This window comes from Pteronotus mesoamericanus, unplaced genomic scaffold (genome assembly GCF_021234165.1).
Source record: "Pteronotus mesoamericanus isolate MK-2021 breed Mesoamerican mustached bat unplaced genomic scaffold, CSHL_Meso_final scaffold_85, whole genome shotgun sequence".
In the NCBI taxonomy this organism is placed as follows: Eukaryota; Metazoa; Chordata; class Mammalia; order Chiroptera; family Mormoopidae; genus Pteronotus; species Pteronotus mesoamericanus.
Genome location: NW_026555329.1, coordinates 9,826,239 through 9,848,274, shown reverse-complemented (window position 1 = coordinate 9,848,274; position 22,036 = coordinate 9,826,239). Strand labels below are relative to the sequence as shown.

The following is a 22,036-nucleotide window of genomic DNA, read 5'->3' as shown; positions in this document are numbered from 1 at the left end:
ATGGTTAAAGGTGCGCTGTCGTTCCCATTTCCCATTTTTTCCTCTCTGCAAAGTAGTCACTGTCCTGAAATCAACATCTGTCATTTCCATGCATGTGTATAGATTTATGACAATTTGACCTAGTAATAAGCCACAAAGAATATATAGTATTGATTTTTGTGTTTGAAAATTATGTATCATCAGTATTATACAATTTGTTTCATTTCTTTTATGTTTGAAATTTATCAACTTAATAGAAATGGAACCGAATCATTTGTATTCTACTATATGATCACACCAGAGTTTATGAATTCCCTAGTTGTGGTGTTTGACGTTTTCAGTTTTTGCTCTTACAAACAAGGCTGCAGAAATCCTGGTATGTGTCTTGTTGGGACATGGTGTTCCACTTGGGTATTAACCTAGAAGCAGAAATGCTTATTTAATAAGGGATACATGTCTTTAATTTTTCTAGGTGCTGCCAAATTGTTCTGTAAAGTGGCTACAGCAGTTTACAGTTCTACGGGAATTTGAGGTCTAGATTCTCTGCGTCCTTGCTGTAATCAGACTTAATTTTTTCCCAGTCAAATACATGTGACATGGTATCTCATTATTCTAAAGTTTGTTTTAACATCTTTCATTTGTTGAGTGGCCTTTTGGGTTCTTTTTCCATGAATTGCCTCTTACATTAACTTTGACCACTTTTTAGTGTGCTTTCTGTGTTTTAAAATTGATTAATAGATGTTCTTTAATATATATGTGTGCTGGAAATATCTGTAGTCGTAGGCCTAGCCTATGTTTGTCTATTGTATAGAACTTAAAATTTTTAGTGTGAGGTATAGTGTGTAGGTAAGAACACAGGGTCTGCAGCCAGATAGCCTGGGTTCATACCCCAGTTTTGTCCCTTCCTTGCTGTGTAGCCTTGGGCAAGTTATTAATACATTTGCGCAAGACTTTTCCCCATCTGGAAAATGGAGGCAATATTACTACCTACTTGTAGTGACGATTAGTTCAGAAATGTAAAGCACTTAGAATACTTCCTTGCACATAGTAAATGCAAAGTTGGTATTATACATGTTTTTTGTGGGTTCTTATTTAAGAAATTCTGGGACAGACTGAGTTATGTGGCTTTAGGATGGGAGAAATTTTTCTCTCACTTGTCTGCCTCATGCAGGGCCTTCCCTTCACGTGGCCAAATCTTTGTCTGTTTGGGCCTGATAAACTCTGCTGGCCTCACCCCGACAACTCCCTGAGACCCCACCCTACCACAGTAGCATGTGAGCACCCAGACAGTGGCAGCTAGACTGGGGACACCCTGGGACATTTGCTGAGTGATCTCAGGTGCGGCACTAGCACTGGGTTTAAACCTATACTGATCTGGTGAGCACCCCTTGCCCCTACCTGGTGACTCATTGAGAGCCTATCTCATGCAGCTTAAACACCGCCAGAGAGGATCATGCAGTGACTAACAGGCAGCTGTCAGATGGAGGCAGGTAGAGGCTGATCTCAGGGTTCCTTGGGACTTTAGCTGTCCTGCCCCTGAGTGTGGTGCTGGTTAAAGCCAGCCTCGGTGCACGGCTTGATCCTTCCTGCACACACCCAGGTCCAGCAGAGGCAGTCACAAACTGTGGGTCACTTTGTAGCTCCGGACAGGTTGCCCAGGGCCAGGTGTGGGCAGTAGCAGAGTCCCTTCCAAGAGGCCTTAGAACCAACACTCAGTGGCCAGCTTCAGACAACATCAGAGCAGGATCCAAATAGCTTCACAAGCAGCATGTCTAGAGGGAGATTTCAGCAGGCACCACGTCCTGCTGAGGCAAATTCCACGCTGTGTGGTCAGCACCTGCACAGCAGCTCATACACTGGAGTTGGGGTTGATTCGTGCAGTCAGCCAGCCGTAGGGTCTACTCCCCACCGCCAACACACACAAATGAGTCAATAGCAATTGAGATTCATTTACAACAGGAGGGTCCTCATAACCCATGCTGGGGTCATTCCTGGAGCAACTGGTACAGGTAATCAAGGAGACTATGCTGTGGGGTCCCACAGGACACCTACTACAAAAGGCCATTCCACGAAGACTGGGAATCGTAGCAGATCTGTACAGAAACAAACACAAAGAGAAAGTCACAGTGGAGAGACAAGGCAGCATGCCTCAAATGAAACAGAAGAAATCGCCAGGAAAAAGAGTAAATGAAATGGAGGCAAGCAATGAATCAGATATGGAGTTCAAAATGATGTTTATAAAGTATGCTTAAGGGACTTAATGAGAATGACAAGGAACTTAGTGAGAACTACAGCAACATGAAAAAGGACATAGGAACCATAAAAAAAGAACGAGTCAGAAATGAAGACTACAGTATTGGAAATGAAGAATAATACACTAGAAAGAATGAGCAGTATGAGGAACAAAGCAGAGGATGGAATCAGCAATTTGGAAGACAAGGTAGCAGAACGACCCAATCAGACCAGCAAAAAGAAAAAATAATTTAAAAAAAATGAGCTTATTTAGTTTAAGGGTCCTTTAGGACAACATGTAGTGAACCTACATCCGCATCATAGGGGTACTAAACGGGCAAGAGAGGCAAACATGGGATCAAAAACTTATTTGAAGAAATTATGACTGAAAGCTTCCTAGACTTAGTGAAGGAAAAAGACACACAGGTCCAGGAAACAGAGTCCCAATCAAGATGAGCCCAAAGAGGCCCACACCAAGACACATCATAATTACAATGGCAAATATTAAAGACAAAGAGAGAATCTTAAAAGCTACAAGAGAAAGACAGTGAGTTACCTACAAGGTGCTTCCATAAGACTGTCAGCTGACTTCTCAACAGAAACATTTCAGGCATGAAATATTCAAAGTGATGAAAAGCAAAGACCTACAACTAAGGCTACTTTACCTAGCAAGGCTAGCATTTAAAATTCAAGGAAAAATAAAGAGCTTCCCAGGCCAGAAAAAGCTAAAGGAGTTTGTTACCACCGAAGCAGTTAAAGGGTCTTCTTTATGAAGAAGGAGGAAAAAAAATCAAAAACAGAAAAACATGGTTTAAAAGAATAAAATGACAATAAATACAAACCTATCAATATTACTTTAAAAATAAATGGCTTAAATGTTCCAATAAAAGACATAGGGTAACTGATTAGATAAGGAAACAAGACCCTCTACATGTTGTCTATAGGAGACCCATCTCAAAACAAAAGATAGACACAGACTAAAAGTAAAGGGATGGAAAAAGATATTTCATGCTAATGGAAATGAAAGAAGAGCTAGAGTAGCAATACTTACCTCTGACAAAATAGACTTTAAAACAATGGTTATATTAAGAGACAAAGAAGGACAATACGTAATGATAAAGGGAGCAATCCAACAAGAGGATGTAACCCTTGTAAACATTTATGAATCAACATAGGGGCACCTACATACATAAAGCCAGTGTTGATGGACATGAAGGGAGAGATTGACAGTAATGCCGTCATAGTAGGGGGCTTTATCACCCCTCTGACAGCAGTGGATAGATCTTTCAGATAGAAAGTCACCGAGGAAACAGCAACCTTGAATGACACACTAGACCAAATGGATTTAATTGATATCTTCAGAGTATTTCAACCCAAAACAGCAGAATATATACTCTTTTCTATTGCACCTGGAACATTTTCTAGGATAGGTCAGATGTTAGGACACAAAACAGGTCTTAAAAAATTTAAGGAGATTGAAATCATATCAACTGTCTTTTTTGACCATACAAGTATGAAACTATTGGGTTAGTCAGAAAGCTTTTTTTTTTTTTACCCATATATAGGCTCTTGTAGCATTCAATTGTCTGTAACTTCATTTGAAACAATTTTGTTCGATTGTATTGTGACAGCTGTCACATCAGCATGCATTTTAAAAAACTTACCAAAATTGGTAAATTTTTGTGTAGCTGTTTTAATACTGAAGATGGAAGAAAATACACAACATTTTTGGCATATTATGCTTTATTGTTTCAAGAAAGATAAAAATACAACTGAAACAACAAAAAAGATTTGTGCAGTGTATGGAGAAGGTGCTGTGACTGATCACACATCTCAGAAGTGGTGTATGAAATTTTGTGCTGGAGATTTCTTGTGGGATGATGCTCCATAGTAGGGTAGACCAGTTGAAGTTAATAGCGATCAAACTGAGACATCAGTCGTGAACAATCAATGTTATACCACATGGGAGATAGCCAACATACTCAAAATATCCAAATCAATAAAGCTATTGGCGAAAATGAAAACTGTGTCTTTTATTTTATGGAAATAAACTTTCTGTAAAATAGGCTTTTTGGCTACATAGGCTTTTTGGCCAACCCAATAGAAAGCAATCACAAGAAAAAAACTGAGAACACACAAAGACATGGAGGCTAAATAACATTTTAATAAACAATGAATGGGTTAACAGTAAGATCAAGGAAGAAATCAAAAGATACCTTGAAACAGGTAAAAATGAGAGCACAACAGCCCCTAATCTATGGGGCACGGTGAAAGCAGCCCTTAGGTGAACATTCATAGCATTACACGCCTAACTCAAGAAACATGAAAAATGTTTGCCCTGCTCAAGTGGCTCAGTTGGTTTGGAGCATCACCCTGTACACCAAAATGTTGCGGGTCCGATTCCTGATCAGGGTACATGCCTAGGTGGCGGGTTTGATCCCCAGTAAGGGGGTGTATGGGAGGCAACTGATTGATGTTTTTCTCTTGCATAGATGTTTCTTTATCTCTCTTTCAATTTAACTTGGTGTGGTGAACACACAATATACTATATGGATGATGTTATAGAATTGTACCCTGAAACCTTTATATTTTTATTAGTCAGTGTTACCCCAACAAATTCAATAAAAGAAATAAATTGCTCTTCTTTCTATGGATAATGGTCTAGATTCTCTTGCTTGTTTTTATTGTCATTGTAAAAAAAAAAATTCTTCTTTTAAACACAAAGGACATTTTTCTGTACTTTTTTCCTAAAAGTTTAAATTTCCTTTTTAAAATTAGGGTTTAAATTTATGGTGTGAGGTAGCGACTACTGTTACTCATTTTGAAAATGATATGGTAATTGTTACAGAGGTATTAAGTAAAGCTCGCTGTGTCCCTGCTAATTTAGAATTCCATCCCTCTCCAACCCTACACTGTTGGTTTATTTAGATCTGTGTCATTTCTTTGATTTTAATTATTGAAACATTAAAATAAGTTCTGATACTGATTTGGATGATTTTTCATTTCTTTAGTTCTTCTAGTTTTATTTACGTATTTATTAGTTTTAAAAATTAAACATGTCCAAAAGATGGAGAGTCAGGTTCAGGTTTTGTAGAATATGGTGAGAAGAACAACAGAGACAGTTTGAGACAGTTTGCTGGTGATGGTGTATATGAACTGAGAAAAAGTGCAGCAAATAATATCCCCTTCTTTTTAATCTTAAAAATGTTTATAGCTCTCTGGTGATATTTGTTCTTCCATGTAAATTAATGGATCATTGTATAAAGTTTCACCCAAAACCCTACTGAGACTTTGACTAGAAATTGAAGTTGTAGGCTAAATTGGAGATGAATTCATGCTTTATTATTACGAGAGTTCTCACCCAGGAACATGGTATATCTCTTCATTTAATTTAAGTCTTTTTCATGTTCTTCAGTTCATTTCACACTTTTCTCCCTGGAGCTCTTTTGTTAGATTTAGTTATAAGTACCTTATATTTTGGGGCCTATTGCAAATTGCAGCCTTAAAAAACTGCATTAAAAATATTTTTTGATGCATCACTATGCTGTTGGCTTTGTATATTCCTATTCCTAGCAAATTTTCTGGTTCTTACAAGTTTTAATATTTGCATTCTCTTGGATTTCCTCCATAGATACTACTATTAATTTGAATAATGACCATTTTGTTCTCCCCTCAGCTTTGTTTTACGTTCACTCTTACTCATTTTTCTGAGCCCTCCACTGTAATGTAACTAGAAATGTTGAGAGCTCTGGTACTCTTGTCTCACTCCTGAATTTTGAAAGACAGATTTCTCAGGTTTCAGTATTAAGTATGATTTTTGCTTTGGGTTTTTTATAGACATTATTCATCAGTTAAGGAAATTTTGGGGGATTTACCTTTGTTTTTTTCCTTACAAAATAATTTTGCTAAAGGCTGTCAATTTTTTCTTTTACAGTGAAGCTTTATTTATCCTTCCTATTGCGTGTTTCTCTTTTTTCTGTTTTCATTGGATTTAGCCTGTTTGGCTCTTTTTTGGGTCTGCATTTTTAAATATAGTTTTGGTGTTGTTCCCTCCCGCGCCCCCCCCTCCCCCCATGTTGTTGTTAGTCCTTTTACCTTTGTAGTGAGTTGGATTTTAGTCTCATTTATTTGGTGCTAATACCTCAGGTCCTTAGTAATGCTAATTCTTGTTTTGCATCTCTGTCATGGTAGATATTTTTTCTTATGCATTTTTGTGATTTTTGGTTGACAACAACATTTTTCTTTTTTTCTTTGGGAGCAGTATCTGGGCCGGGCGGGGTTCAGAAATGCCTTTTCTGAGTCATTTTGAATTTGTTTCTGTGTTTTTCTCTTCTGAAGTCCTCACATCCTGCGCTCAGCTTTTCTGTAACTTGTGTGGCTTGAGGATTGACGCGTGCCTGGGTAGTGTACATTTAGACTCCAGACAGCGGCATGGTATAGTCTTGATGGTTCTCCTTCTTGCTGAAGGCTTTTCAGAGACTCAGAAATCTTTGCTGTCTTCCTACGTGCAGTGGTGTAATTTTTCCTGTAATCCCTGACACTGAAATGACAGCTTTCTGGAGGTCCAAGCTTAGTTCCACTTCCCAGTTCTGCCTGGTTTTAACTCAAGTCCTTCCCCCTGTAGGGACTATTCCGATTCAGAAGCATTTCCCACCCTTCCCTAGGCCCGCACAGCACCAGTTACATGCTTTCAGTTCTGATTTTCTGTTCTCCCTTCCTTTCTGGCCTGTGGGAATGACCTATAGTTCCTCTGTGCTCAGCTATGTATTTAAATGTCACAGCAGTTTTAAATATTTTAATGTATTTGTAGCAGGAAGGATTCTATATAACTTGTTTGCCATGAGCCCATGAGCCACAACCCTCTATGGGTGGCTGACTAATTCCCCTCTCCCCGGCCTGCTGCACATCCCAATTCCCAATCCTTGGGACCTATGAATTTGTTATTTCACGTAGCCAAAGGGACTTGGTGTGATTAAATTAAGCATCTTGAGATAGAGCGATTATTCTGGATGAGCTGGGGGAGGCCTGTGTAATCATAAAGGTCTTTACAAGGGGGGTACAGGAGGATTTATGCAGAGAAGGAGGTGTGCTTAGATAAGCCCATTGTAGTCAGAGAGATTTGAAGATGCTACACTCCTGGCTTTGGAGATGGAATAGGGGGGCTGCAGGCCAAGGCCTACAAGTGGCTTCTAGAAGCTACAAAAAACAAACCAACCAACCAACAAACAAACAAATGGGTTCTTCCCTGGAGCTTCCAGAAGGAATGCAGCCTTATCATGATTTCAGCTCAGTGAGATCTTGTCCTGTGTTGGACTCTGACCTCCAGAATTGCAAGAGAATTTGTGTTGTTTTAAGCCACTAAGCTTGTGGTGACTTGTTAAAGCAACAACAGGAAACTGATAACCTCTTCACTGGTTTTGAAGGCGGGTGCCTGGTATTAGCGGTGAGTATAGACTGAAAATTGTATTGGAGACACAGCAGAGTGAACTGGATGAGGAATACTCTTGATTGAGAGATGTAGAAGAGGGTAGCCTCTTTCTTCCCTTACCTAGAAAAAAGATCATAACAGAAATACTTGTGAATGTTCTAGCTAATGTTTTCAGTAACAGCCCAGCCTCAGACCTGAAACTTCTAAAAGGGATAAAGTGCCCCCCACCCCAATCCCCACCCTTGAGTAATAGACCTTATTTTTCAAAGGGGAAAAGATTCCCGTCATGAGTGAGCCTGTAAGTTGGTAGCTGAGAGAGCAGAGAGCAGTTTTCTCATGTTGCTGAAATGCTGCTCGTGAAATGAAGGGTTCGTTCTACCAGGAGGGCGCTGACAGGATCCCTAGTACACGTCGCAGTTACATGTAGGGACAGGGATGCCACTGATGGTAAAATATTTATACCAGTCAGCTTTCCATGACAGTTAGAGGTTCCCGACTTGTCTGACTCCAGATGCCTGTATTGTTCTTTGTTAGTTTCTTAGGGCTGCTGTGGCACATTACTACGAATGTGGTAGCTTAGAGACAACAGAAATTTACTCTCACAGTTTGAGAGACCAGAAGTTTGAAATCACGGTGGTAACAAGGTTGCAACCCCCGTGGAAGGCCCTGGGAGCAGATCTGTTCAGGCCTCTCCTGTCTCCTGTCTTCTGGTGGCTGCCGGTGTTCCTTGGCTTGTGGCCACGCCTGCCTTTGCCTATCTGCGCTGCTGGCTCTTCTCTGCATATCTAACCTCCCTCTGCCTCTCTTGCATAGGGCACTTGCGATGACATGTGATGCCCACCTGATACTCCAGGATAAACTCCTTCTTTCAAGATCCTTAATTTAGCCACAGCTTTTTACCATATAAGATACTATTCATTTTTTTTGCTGTGCAAGGTAACATTCACAGTGTGACCATTTTTTTAGCCTCCTACCTGCCCCTTTACTGCATTTTTGCAGCTTTGGGCCTATTTTAATTATCGATATTTTGGATGATTGTTCTGTACTCTGACCCACCCTCAGAAAATCTCTGACATAGCCATTATTTGTAGGGACTCGTAAGTTCTCATTCTTACCTACACTGACTTCTAGAACAGGAGTCAGCAAACTACAGCTCATGGGCCACATCCATTCCACTGCATATTATTGAAAAGCCTGCCAACTGAGAATGGCTTTACGTTTTTAAATGGTTGGGGGAAAAAAATCAAAGGAAGAATATTTTTGTTACACATGAAAATTATATGAATTTAAATTTCATGTCTAAGTGAAGTGTTATTGGGACTCTGCCCCAATTGCTCATGTGCATATTTTCTGTCACTGCTTTCCTGTTACCATTGAAGAGCTGAGGCAGAGGCCATGGGATCCGCGAAACCAGATAGGGAATATCTGGCCCTTTACAAAGAAAGTTGCCAACCTTTCTTCTAGTCAGGATACCTTGTCTTTGGCTTTAGTGCATAGTGGACACCAACCATTTATTGATAGATATTTAACTCATGGTAAGATTTCATTAATGTGGTAAGATTTTGGTTACGAGTTCCAAAAGGATTCTTTAAAACTAGTGTTAGAAGAATTTTATGCATCATATTATCACACTTCAGAACTTTGTGGCTCTGAGACTCAAATAAAGCAATAGAGTCTTGTGCCTGAATTTAATTGAATTAAGAAATAGAGATCATATCCAGGACTTGAAGTTGGCATGTTTTTTTGTCAATTTGGCTAGGATATGAGGTTCAGGTGTTTGTTCAAACACTAGTCTAAATGTTGCTATGAAGGTATTTTTTTAGATGTGATTAGCATTTACACTCGATTGACTTTAAGTAAAGCAATTACCCTCCATATTGTGGTCCTCGTCCACAGTATAAAAAGTGGAAACATTAGGAACAAAGACTGAGGTTTCCTAAGGAGGAAGAAATTCTGTCTAAAGACTATCAGACGTCCTGCCTGAATTTCCAACCTGCTACCCAGCCGTACAAATTCCAGACTTGCTAGGCCCCACAACTTCATGAGCCAAGTCCTTAGACCAAATCTCTCTCTGTCTAAATATATATCCTATTGGTTCTGTTTCCCTGGAGTCCCTGACTGATAGAGCAGGTCACTCTGATGAGTTGGAAGTGTGGACCGTCTTCAGTGTTGGTACCATGATGCAGTAAGGATGCTAGGCATAACCTCTCTCCTCACTGCGGCGAGGCCTATCCCTGCAGTATCTTATCCTTCTCACTTCACACCTCGTTCAGGCTTCTGCCTTTTACACCTCGTAAAAGAAACGTGTTATGTTTGGATACCACAGGGTCAGAAAGAAGCTTACTTGTCATGGGACAGAGAGGACTTCCCAATCCAAGGTTGTTCGAAGTTGAGAGAAGATTGTGAGATGATAAGAAAGAGGCAGAAGCAAGTGGTCTTGCTGATAAAAAGCCTGTGAGAAAACGAGAGGGACGAGGCAAACTTCTGGGTGGCAAAATCTGTGAGAATTTTTTCCGTCCCCCTGTCCCTCTAAAAATAAAAGCTTTCTGTGTATTCAAACTGTACAGGAGAACACCAAGTCCATATAGCTCTATAACTTTGTTCTGTCATGCTACAGTTAGTTCTTGTCATTCTCAAGTTTTGCTTCTTTATAATAAATGAATAAAAATACAAGTAGGTACAGTATTTGTCAATATTTAGTAGTGGGACTTGGATCTCTCCATGAATATGAAGTTTTATATGCCAAGACATTTGAAATTTGTATGTAATAACCTGTGATTACATGTATAAAAAATTACACATTTGAGTATAAAAGATTCACCGGGATGAATGGTAATTTATTTTTTATTTTGAAACAAAGCTGTTATTCAGCCTTGAAATGGTGCTAAAAATATATTTTAAACATTTTGATTTCTCCCACCTGGGTGTTATATTGTCAGCTTGCTCCAGGAAATGGTTGACTCCATTGAATTGAAGATACTATCTCCTTATTCTTCCTTCCCCATCCCTTCCACATACCTGTTTGAGCTATATTTTCTGTCAACTAATTATAATCTTTATATGCAATGCTATTTTGTAAGTGCTGTTTTAAAGAAATAATTGTAACTTGGAGTTTTATAGGAGTTTTATAGGTAATGGCCAATGCTATATCTTCAACTTGCTTTAGTTTTATAAATATATAAATAAAATTATTGGAATATAAATAAAATGATTTCTTACTCAGAATGCCATTTTTACTCTGAAAATCAAAAGTCTCTTACACTCTTATCATCCTCACGGGTCTGATGGTCTTTCTCTGCACAGTGGGCCCTTGAACAGTGCAGGGGTTGGGGCGTCGCTCGCCACACCGATGAAAATACACAGGTAACTTTTAAGTCCCCAGAACTTAACTAGTGACAGCCTACTGTTGACCAGAAGCTTCATTTGGTAACATAAACAGTTGATTCACATATATTTGGTATGTTATGTGTATTTATATACTGTATTCTTAAAATAAATTTAGAGAAAAGAAAATGTTATTAAGAATATTGTAAGGAAAAGAAAATACATTTACAACATCGTAGGTGTTTATTGAGAAAATTCTGCTTATACGTGGACCCACACAGTTCAAACCTGTGTTGCTCAAGGATCAAGTATATGGGAATTCTGATACAATGCATAATGACACCTAACGCAGTTTATTTCAGCAGCAACTCCATGAGAAATTTTTTACTGTTCCCAGTGACCAGGTTCTGTGATAGGTTCTGGGGAGATAAATGAAAAGATGGCAGCGAGGGAGTCCTTACTCTCAAGTTGCCCAGAGAAAGGCGAGATTATTTCAGTATGTTGGGGAGTAGGAAGGCATCGCAGAGAATGTTACAGTCCAACTGGACTTTGAAGGAAGTGATTTTCATGTGAAGAAGTCATTATGTGGGACTGAGATGTATTGGAGTCTAGACGTTTTACATATGCTGTTATTTCAAAAACTTAAGTAGAACTCAGACTTAGTATAAACCAGAGGACCTCGGAGACTCCATAATAATTTTAGAGGTTATTGTTATTTTTTTTTAAAAGCATGCCTGAGGATTGATATAATTTGTTAAAACAATGCTGTCTGCTGAGAATCTTTTGTGTAGTCTAGTGTTGAGTATTAGCGATCTATTGTATGATACTAAGCGGCTGCCTGAAAAATGTTCTTGACATGATTTTTATCCAAGTGACGCTTTTCCCTCTCCTCCCTCCCTTTTTGTTTGTTTTTGCAGCTGGTTAGTCTGTTGCTGATTGGAATTGCCGCCTGGGGCATTGGCTTTGGACTGATTTCCAGTCTCCGGGTGGTGGGCGTGGTCATCGCCGTGGGCATCTTCTTGTTCTTGATCGCCTTGGTGGGGCTGATTGGAGCCGTGAAGCACCACCAGGTGTTGCTTTTCTTTGTATCCTTTTCAGAAAGGGGATTTTTACCCCAATTGAGGTATTTCTTTTTATTGATTACTCTACAACTGCAGCTAATTTAATAACTACAACTAATTTAAAATCATCATTAGGAAATTGTCAGAAACTCCTAGCAAGCCCTGCGTGCATGTATTCAACCAGCGTTAGGAACATTCTTAAGGAGAAGTTATTGTGTGTTTACTACATATTCCTACTCTCTGCTTTATACATCATGAAGAATGTATTTTGCAAGTTCGGATTAGTTCTGTTTACATATTGCAAGTTCAGTTACATTGAACTGACTCAGTAGCTTCTTGGCCCTTTCCAATGTGTTCAATTTTGGTTGAGTTTTATAGTGATATGTACATTTATCTCTTCTTATTTCCTATTTTATATATGTAAGAATTTTAAGCTAAATGAAATTCTAATATGTCAGCTTTTAGTTAATTATCGTTGTCAATATTTTTCTATATGAACTTACAGCTACAGAGTATTATCAAAATAACAATTATGTGTATTCTTTTTGAACTTCCTCTAAGTGCCATTGGTTGTGTTTTCCTGGTGAATTCCTTATAGTGCACTACAGCGTTGTCACTGACCCTGTTTTATTCTATTTTAAGAGTGTCGAGAAATAACCTTAACTGTAATTCTCAGTACATGATCATTCTCTTACTTGTATTTATTGTTCAGTTTTCTGTATCATGTGCTTGTTTAGCCCTGAACGAGGAACAACGGGTAAGCAAAGACTTTTTCTTCAAAGATTTTATTCATTTATTTTTAGGGGAAGGGAGGGAGAAAGGAGGGAGGGAGAAAGGAAGGGAGGGAAACATCAATGTGTGGTTGCCTCTCACGCGCCCCCTACTGGGGACCTGGCCCGAAATCCAGGCATGAGCCCGGATTGGGAATCAAACTGGTGACCCTTTGGTTTGCAGACTGGCACTCAATCTACTGAGCCACACAAGACAAGGCAGACTTTTTCATTCTACTTCATAATGCCACATTGTATCCCTAGGAAAAAAAGGAGAAGAAATAATTGGAATATAAAATAATCCTGTCCTGGGCAGAATGTCATTTATGCTAGGTAGCTAAACTTGTTTGTTCCTGATTGCATTAATGGGGCTGAGTGGAGCCCTAAACCTGTTGCTGTATTTTTGCATCTTTTATGTAGGCTTTTGCCTGCACTGGGTAAAAAGTGATAATGCTAACAGATGTTCAGCAGCCTTTCCTCACCATTATGCAATGAAACATTTACTCCAGGATGTTTTTAGTTCCATTCTAGCAGTTAATCTTTTTCAAACTAATTTGTGGAAGCATATGGGTCACAGTCTTGGGGCAATGGAAAATTTTTCTTGTTACTCTCGGACGATTATGCCTTTCAGCAAAGTAGTGCTTTTAAATTGCATGTAAAATGTAAGACTTTTTAGTCTTGGGATGTAAACAGTGACTTAATTTTTGTTGCAGATTGATGGATAACCCTTTGAAAAGTTTTAATGCTATTAAAAAGAGTATTTTCTTTAGATATATGTGGTATTAAAAAATGCAGGTTGTGAGTTTATACATTTTGTCCAGGGATGACACATTTTAATGTTGATGTTACATGTATTTCTTAGGGTCAGCTTCTGGAAGTTGGTTGGAACAATACAGCAAGTGCTCATAATGACATCCAGAGAAATTTAAACTGCTGTGGGTTCCGAAGTTTTAACCCAAATGATACCTGTCTGGCTGTAAGTACAAAGTATAAAATATTTATTTTTTGGAGATGTATTATATACAGATGAATAATGATGAACATATAAGAAATGGACTTCCTCATGCTGAATTGTATTTGTCAAGTGTTTTACATATTCCATGTACGCTACTGTATCGTTTTTACTCAGATATCTACTTCTGAGAGGGCTGAATATTCCAGGGTCCAGCCGAACAAAGATGCTTTCGGTTCTTTGCCCCTTAACTCTTTCCCATTCAGCTCCTCCTAGAACAAGTTGTGAAAGAGAAGTAACAGCAGATCTGCTTTAGAGATAGATCAGAGGAGGCATCTACCTACATACCTTGTTTTGAGACATCAGGGCGGTAGGTGCTCTGTACTCAGTTGGGCTTCTTAACTAGTGAACACTCCCAGGGGAGAGGACACATGAAACTAGTGTTTTTCCTGTCTCCCTTCTTCCCCATCACAACTTCTTGCTCTTTCTTTTTGGGAGCTGAGCTGGTAATGGACCAATGAGAGCCATCCTTTTGTCCTGGGCTAGACCTGTGACCCTCCAGTTCCAGCCTGATTGTGCATGAGGATGGACTTGGAGTTTGGCTCTCCTAGGAAGTTCTGACGTGTTTATATTTTGGGGAAGCTCCTATTACCACCTCTCTGAGCCCTGAGCTGGATATGTCCTCAATCAGGTTTCTTCGTGGGATTATTTTTCTGTTGCTGTATAATATGTTATCACAAATGTAGTGGCTTACAATGACATCCATTTCTTGGATCTAAGTTTCAATGAGTCAGAAGTCTGGGTATGGCTTAACTGGGTCCTCTGCTCAGTATCTTACCAGGATGAAACTAAGGAGGTGGCTAGAGCTGCACACTCATCCGAGGCTTGCGGCACTCTGCCAGGCTCAGTAGTGATTGGTAGAATTCAGTTCCTCGTGATCGTAGCACTGAGGTCTTGTTTTCTGGCTGGGTGTGTCTCGGCTCCTAGAGGCTACTCTCAGGTCTGATCTCTGCAGCCGTCTCACACCGTGGCGGCAGCTAAGCCAGCATGTTAATGTCCCCGTTCTGTAAAGACAGTTTCTAATGCAGTCCAACATAAACATACACGTGACTGCCCACAGTATTCAAAACTCCCAGCCACACTCAAGAGGCTGATCGTTCAGGACGTGGGTGCTGGGAGTGGGAATCTTGAGAGCCGTCTTAGAATTCTGGACACTCTGAATAACCAAGGCCCCAGACTGGATATAATACTCCAGACCTTAATTTTTATGTGGGTGCAATTTCTATCTGCTCTTTATAAAAGTACTTTGAAATAAAAGCTTTTTTTCTTTCATTGATTCAGAGGTGTATGGAAAGTGACCACCACTGCGCACTGTGTGCTCCGATAATAGGAAACTATGCAGAACAGGTTTTGAGATTTGTCGGGGGCATCGGCCTCTTCTTCAGCTTTACAGAGGTATGGTATAAACAACTCAGTGTCTCTCTTCCATTTTCATAGGGATGCTGTTGTATATGGCATTTTACCTTAGCATGTCACTTAACTTTTAGAATGTATAGGTGGATGTTTTCATTGAGAACTACTATTGTAATAGGAGGCGCCCTGGCTTGGAACCAGAATACCTCATAGACCTAGCATGAACTTTACGCAGGGTGAAATGCTTGATCATTAAATTACGTAAAATTTAATGAACCAATGAAATGAAGAGATTAGATTGAGTTATCTTTAAGATCTTTTGTGTTTTTAGAGTTTCTTAATAAATGATCATTTTATTTTTTTCTTTTAAAAATGTTTTATTTAATTTCTTAGTGTATAATATTATATTAGTTATACTCGTTTTGGTTGTACAATGTAGTGATTTGACATATTTATTTCTTACAGTGTTTTCACCCCAGTAATTCTAGTAATCATCTGTCACCATGCAAACTTATCACAATATTATTGACCATATTCCCCTTCACTTTTTTCCCTCATTCCCCTACCTCTCCCTCCTGGTAACCATCCTTTTGGTCTGTCTTCTATTCCTTTTTTTTTTTTTAACTTCACCTGAGGACGTGCCTATTGAGTTTTTTGGAAAGGGGGAAAGAAGAGAGAGTGGGAAGGAAACATCGACTAGTTGCTTCTTGTACACACCCCAGCCAGGGACTGAACCCACAACCTAGCTACGTGCCCTGACTGGGAATCGAACCTGCAACTTTATGGTTTATGGGATGACATAAATTATAATTTTAAATTGGATTTTGGAATAGGTAGGCCATTCACATTGTTTAATATATGTGCTAATATATAATACATGTACATATACAGGGTGTGGCAAAAGTAGGTTTACAGTTGTGAGTATATGAAACACAGTTTATTCTTGTATTATTTATTATTGTATTATTTTCCATATGAACAGCTGTCAACCTACTTTTGCCACACCCTGTATATAAAGGTCCACTTTGAAAAGTTGCCTTGCAAACCATGCGTCATTCCCCTTAGTTCCTAGCTGACAATGTGCAGGTAACCATAGAGAATTTCTTTTCTATATGACATTTATACTGTCCTATATTTATTATATTTATATATATTATATAATTCTGTAAGCCAAACCATATATATTATTTGATAATTTTTGAGGAATGCTAATTCCTTATATTAAACTCTCAATAGCCATGGACTTTTTTGATGGATTGGAGTTGGCAGTATGTATCAAAATTAACATTTTTTCCTTCAACTATCAATTCTACTGAGAGCGCTTTATTTCATAGAGCTAATCAGATAACTATGTAAAATGTACATACACAAGAATGTTTGTTATTTATAACAACAAACCTTTGGGCCAGCTTGTGTTCTTCAATAACGAGCTGATTAAATTCGGGTGTATTAGGCAGGAACAAATAGTTAAAAGTTGGATACCTAGTTCCACTACTTATTAATTGCTTGGCCTTGGGCAAGTTACTTTACCTTTCTCTGCTTCCATTTCCTTATTTTTAAAAAACAGGCATAATAATGGAAAGCCCCTTCGAGTTGTGATAACTAGAGTCAGTGTATGTAAAACATGTTAACCCTGGTACATGGCAGGTGCTGTGTGTTAGCTGTCATTTTATAGCTACTGTTCGTAAATTATTGATGTATGAGCCACCATATTATGATGCATTAAAAGGAGATGGTGGGGCCCCAATGATTGTCATGGTAGCTGCCCATGTGACACCCCTCTTTTAAACAGATCATAGAATAGCATGTGCAGAATAATGCTATTAAGATTGTGTATATAACAATAGCAATATGTGGTAGGCTATTGTAAGAAGGATCATATATCTTTAAAAGAAAATCAGAAAAATCCTAAGTGTTTTTTATGGTTGAAGTTCAATGTGTTCATTTACTCTCTTGGACATTAAATTGCCCCCTTCATATGTCACTATAATAAATAATGGTCATACATGGTCATCTTCCTTATAATGTAACTTTTTCTGATGTATTCTCATGTTCCCCCCTTAGGCTACATCTCTAAAAATAAAATGACATACTCAGTATATGGACATTTTAAAAGAGTTTGATAAATATTGTTTACTTGCCTTTTGGGGAGATTTTATCAAATTTTGATTCAACCATTAATTCTAGATATTTCCTTTCTTTTTTCTTTTCTTTTTTTTTTGTAGGCTGTGAGGTAAATGAATAGATTAACACTTTCTGGCCAGCCATCTCCCCTAGCCTGTGTTTCAATGTCCCAAAGTTTAGTTAACAGAACAGGGGCGCTGTAGATATTTTCATTTTAAAAAATGTATTTCAGTTTGATAGGTAAAAATAGTATTACCATTCTGTCTGTTCTTTTGAAAATGTTCTAGTGAATTTGACAATATATTTATGCATTTTGACCGTTTGCATTTCTTTTGTGAGTTGACCACTTTTGTCTTGGCGGAGGCCCTTTGAATTGCATGTAACAAACTCAAAGTCAGGAACACACAAAAGGGGAATTCAGTGTGAGAACACCTGGGTGGGCCTCAGGCCTGCAGCTGCAAAGCGAGCACACAGCTGGGGTTCCTAAGTGGGTCTCAGAAACCTGGGCGCATAGGAACGCTGCCCACTCCTCCTTTTATTCCCTCCATACCTTCTTTCTCCCTGTTCCTTTCATTCCTCACTTTACTTGGCTTTTTTTATTCTGCTTTCAATGTCTTTGGCATTTATTTAACTTTTTTAATGACCTTTAAATAAAATTGATAGAGGATTTTAGTTTTCATGAAGTTAAATTTCTTTATTTCCTCTGTGGTTTATCCAGTTGATTTGTATGTCCAGGAAGGCCTTTCTTATTTTGATTACATATGTTCAGAAATGATTAATGAAGAAAATATAGGTATTTAGAAACTGTAATACCTCATGAAAAGGACAGTCTCCTTTAGGGGACCTCAAAATGGGGCAGAAGATAATAAGTTTTATAGGATAAGAAATAAAGAACTAGGAAGATAAAGAAAATCAGTGATTGACTGGGGCCACATCGTCAGCCTTGTTTGGGGTGAGAAGGGAGGGAGTTGTTTGGGGACTGGCTGACTGAATGTGCCACGTTAAAAGTGGAACATTTACCGGGAGAGGACGTTACTTAACCCGAAGCTCCCTGCACGGCAGCATTTCTGAGGTAGGGTCAGCGAAAGGATGCTCGGGTGTGTTGGGGTGTCAGAGAAGTAGCTGTTTGACAGTGGGAGGTGTAAGTATGTCAGTATATTAATGACCAGCATAGCTGAAATATAGGTGAAGGGTTAGCCGGAGAATGGCCAGTAAGTAACACATTGGATTCTCACGTAAAATCACAAAAGCAATTAAGAGCGTGGACTTCAGATTTGAACCCCAGTTCTGCCTCTTAGGGCCTGAGTGACTGTTACCCAGTTATTTAACCTCTTCACACCTTGGTTCCCTCACTGCTAAGATGAGGATAATGACGGTGCCTGTCACGAAGGGGTGTTTGGAGAGTTGTATGAATTTGTAAAGTGCACAGAACAGAGCCTCTGTCCTGCACATACTCTGTGTGTTTCAGTAAATTCCTTTTGCCCCAGTCATAGAGACTCCACTTCCTGAAATCAAGCTTTTTTTTCTTGATTCAGTTCACAAACCATAGTTTCATAAACCCTCATGTGTTGTAGCTATAAATGTTGCCAGTCATGAATTATACAGTAACTCCGCGATTATCATTATGGTAAGTAGAGAAAATTTGGGACTTACCATAATTCTCAAGAAGTGTAAGGAATTAATGAGTGGTTATGAAGTCAAAATAAAATTTGGAGTAAAAGTTGGTGTAGGTCAAAAGTGAAAATATAATTTGAAATTCGTTTTGTTCCATTAGAATTTTGTATCTTTTCAAAGAATTTTTTTATTAAGTAAATTAACTGAGGTAACAGAAACAGAATGAATATATTTTTTAATTAAAAAAGTAATAGGGGGGATAGATGGTGACGGAAGGAGCCTTGGGGTGGTGAACACATATTCAGTATACAGATGATGTATTATAGAATTGTAGACCTGGAAACTATATAATTTTACCTAATAAATTCAATTTTAAAAAAATTATATTGGTTAAGTCTTTAGTGAACCTGGTGGGGCATGGCACAATGACAACTTATTTTCTAAAATTATAGGCCTCTGACCCCATCACCCTTGGAAAGATAGGAATTACAACATTTTTATGATCTGTGTTAGAAAATTTATTTACCATGGAAATTTTATTATTGCATAATTGTTACTGAGCCCAGTTTGTCTCTTAATTATCAAAATCTGTGATATTTTAGCAATTCAGACAATTCAGTGTCTGTGTTAGTTTTCTGTTGCTGCTCTATCAAATAAACACAAATGTAGCAGCTTGAAGCAACACACATTTATTATCTCACACTTCTGGAGTCAGAAGCTTAAAATGGAGGCTCAGGAGAGAGCCTGTTTCCTCATCTTTGCCACCTGCCAGAGGGACCTGCACTCCTTGGCTTGTGGTCTGTTCCTCCATCTTCAAAGCCAGCAGCGTAGCATCATCTCTCCCTAACTCTGCCTCTAGCTGCTCCTGGAAGTCGTCACATCACCTTTTCTTGTCTCTGATTTTATCCTTCCTGTTTCTATCTTATAAGGAGCCTTGTGATTATTACCGCTGAGCCCACAAAGACAATTTCCCAACCTCAACATCTGTAACTCAGCCACATCTGTAGAGTCCCTGTTTATGTAAGGTGACACCCACAGGTTCTGGCGATTGTGATCTGGATACCCTGGGAGGGCCATATTCAGTCTACCACAATGTTTGTGGTAATTTTTCCTTAGGGCCTTTCTTTTGGGTTACTTGACTACATTTTAAAAAGCAAAATGTCTTCCTTTTCAAAAAATAATGTTAAGTGCTTCCGAGGTTCCAGTTTATTTTACTGGATAAACTGGATAAATATATACAACTGTTACTTTTTTTTTCTTTCATTCCAGATCCTGGGTGTTTGGCTGACCTACAGATACAGGAACCAGAAAGATCCTCGTGCTAATCCTAGTGCATTCCTTTGATGAGAAAACAAGGAAAAAATTTCACATTCTGATCTTGTTCACAGCTACTTTAAGTTACACTAATTTGCCTGTTCAAGAAAACAGTATCTGAAAAATTACATTATCGACAGTGGAACTATATATTTTTACTCTTATGTTTCCCTAAGTGTTTTTCTTTTTCCATTGCTGAAAAAAGAAATAGAAACTTGTGGTCTCCTCTGAACCTCAGTGGTACCTGTAATCTACTGTACTCACAGTGTCTGGCACTGTCCACTGTGGCCTTTCTTAGCATTTTTACCTGCAGAAAAACTTTGTATGGCACTACTGTGTTGATCATATTGTGATTCTAAATCTACATCTCACTGGAATAACTCAGTGTATGTAACACTGTGCTGTGTAGATAGTTCCTACCAGAAAAAAGAGTTCAAGTTTATGAAAGCCAGTAAGTATGAGATTCTATTATGTGAAGTTCAGAACGGGAAATCAAATTCCCAATTTTTTCCTTTTTAGGAAGTATGTATTATGGTGAAAATTAATGTAAAAGTGATACTGTAGTTCTAGTAGTCCTTTATGATTACACTAATGTATTCTAGAAGTAGCTATGTGTTTAGGAAAGTGTGGTTTAATTTTTTATTTTTACAGGTAAGTGCAAAGGAGAAATGGTCTTATAAATGGTCTGATATGTGACATTTGCCTTCAGCCTTCAAATGGAATGAGTTTGAGAAATTCAGAAAGTGTATCTGTATATTCCTGATATTCTTTTATAATAATTTGAAGTCCAAAAGACTGCATTTTAAACAAGTTACTATTAATGCATTGGCCCATGTAGCAAAAAGATATTTATCATACAAATTGTTAAATACCTTTTTCATAAAATTTCTCAGTGTTATAACAGCAGCTTGTTAAATCCAAGCATATTTGAATGTGACCTCCCATAATTTGAATTTGAAATAGTATGTGGTTCTGTATATTATGTTAAAAAAATTAAAGGATGGTAACCTTTCTTCGTGTATGGGTGTTTGTATTAAAAGAAAGTAATAGAAGAATTGACATGTGAGTTAAGTGAAATGAAATTATTTTTGTGTTGGGTTCTCATTGATCTAGAACTGAGTATTGCTACTTTAATGTATAATCCAGCTATAGGAATGAACTAGGGCTAATCTACTGGTAGTCATCCCCAAAATCCTTTCTTAAAATGTTTCAGTGTTTAATATCTTCTTCATAGTGAGAATTGTTTTTAAAAAAGGAGTCATTCCTATTTATTTGAGAAAAATATGTTGTTTTCTGTTACCAATAATCACTCATTTCTTGTCTTGCGTTTCTGTTTATGGTATTTTACTGGCAATTGTCTTGATGGATTTTAGACCAAGCAAGAGAGTAAATGGTTGATTTATAGAATTTTAGAGTATTGTGTGTGTGACTGTGTGTATGAGGGGAACCTACCAAAAACTGGGAATTATCATCTGGAGGGCAGGCCTTTTGTAGTACAGGCTGCCCCTACTATGTGAGTGTTCTAGGAACCCACATGTATGAGAGTACCAACTGGTGGTGTTGTGAGAGGCTGCGTTTGGTTTCAGTGAACTTTTTTTTTACTCTTTCAGTCTGTTTGCCCATTTCATGGTGGGTGATTTATGAGCACACATGTCCACTCTGTGCTTCGTGTTCAGCAGTTTTTGACCAAAAATGGCATAACTCCCATTCCCCACCCCCCTGTTCACCCTCTCTTGCCCCAAGTGACCTTTTTTTGTGTGTCCCTGGATGAAAAAAACCCTAAAAGGGAAATATTTTGCCAGTGTGGAAGAAGTAAAGAAAATGG

At 38.4% G+C, this 22,036-nt stretch overlaps 1 protein-coding gene and 1 non-coding gene across 2 annotated transcripts in view; one reads left to right on the top strand and one right to left on the bottom strand.

Moving 5' to 3' along the window:
- The window catches only part of TSPAN13 (tetraspanin 13), a 34,110-nt gene extending 12,860 nt beyond the window's left edge, over positions 1–21,250 (top strand). The window contains exons 2-6 of the mRNA XM_054564512.1: positions 11,881–12,048; positions 12,701–12,781; positions 13,657–13,770; positions 15,088–15,201; positions 20,167–21,250. Of these exons, the coding sequence (XP_054420487.1) occupies positions 11,881–12,048; positions 12,701–12,781; positions 13,657–13,770; positions 15,088–15,201; positions 20,167–20,241 (552 nt within the window). The 3' untranslated portion in view covers positions 20,242–21,250. The remainder of the gene's footprint in view (positions 1–11,880; positions 12,049–12,700; positions 12,782–13,656; positions 13,771–15,087; positions 15,202–20,166) is intronic.
- On the bottom strand, positions 17,377–17,503 carry LOC129063572 (small nucleolar RNA SNORA36 family). Its single transcript, XR_008528360.1, has one exon. It is a non-coding gene; the product is annotated as a small nucleolar RNA SNORA36 family (small nucleolar RNA).
- Positions 21,251–22,036: the final 786 nt, after the last annotated feature.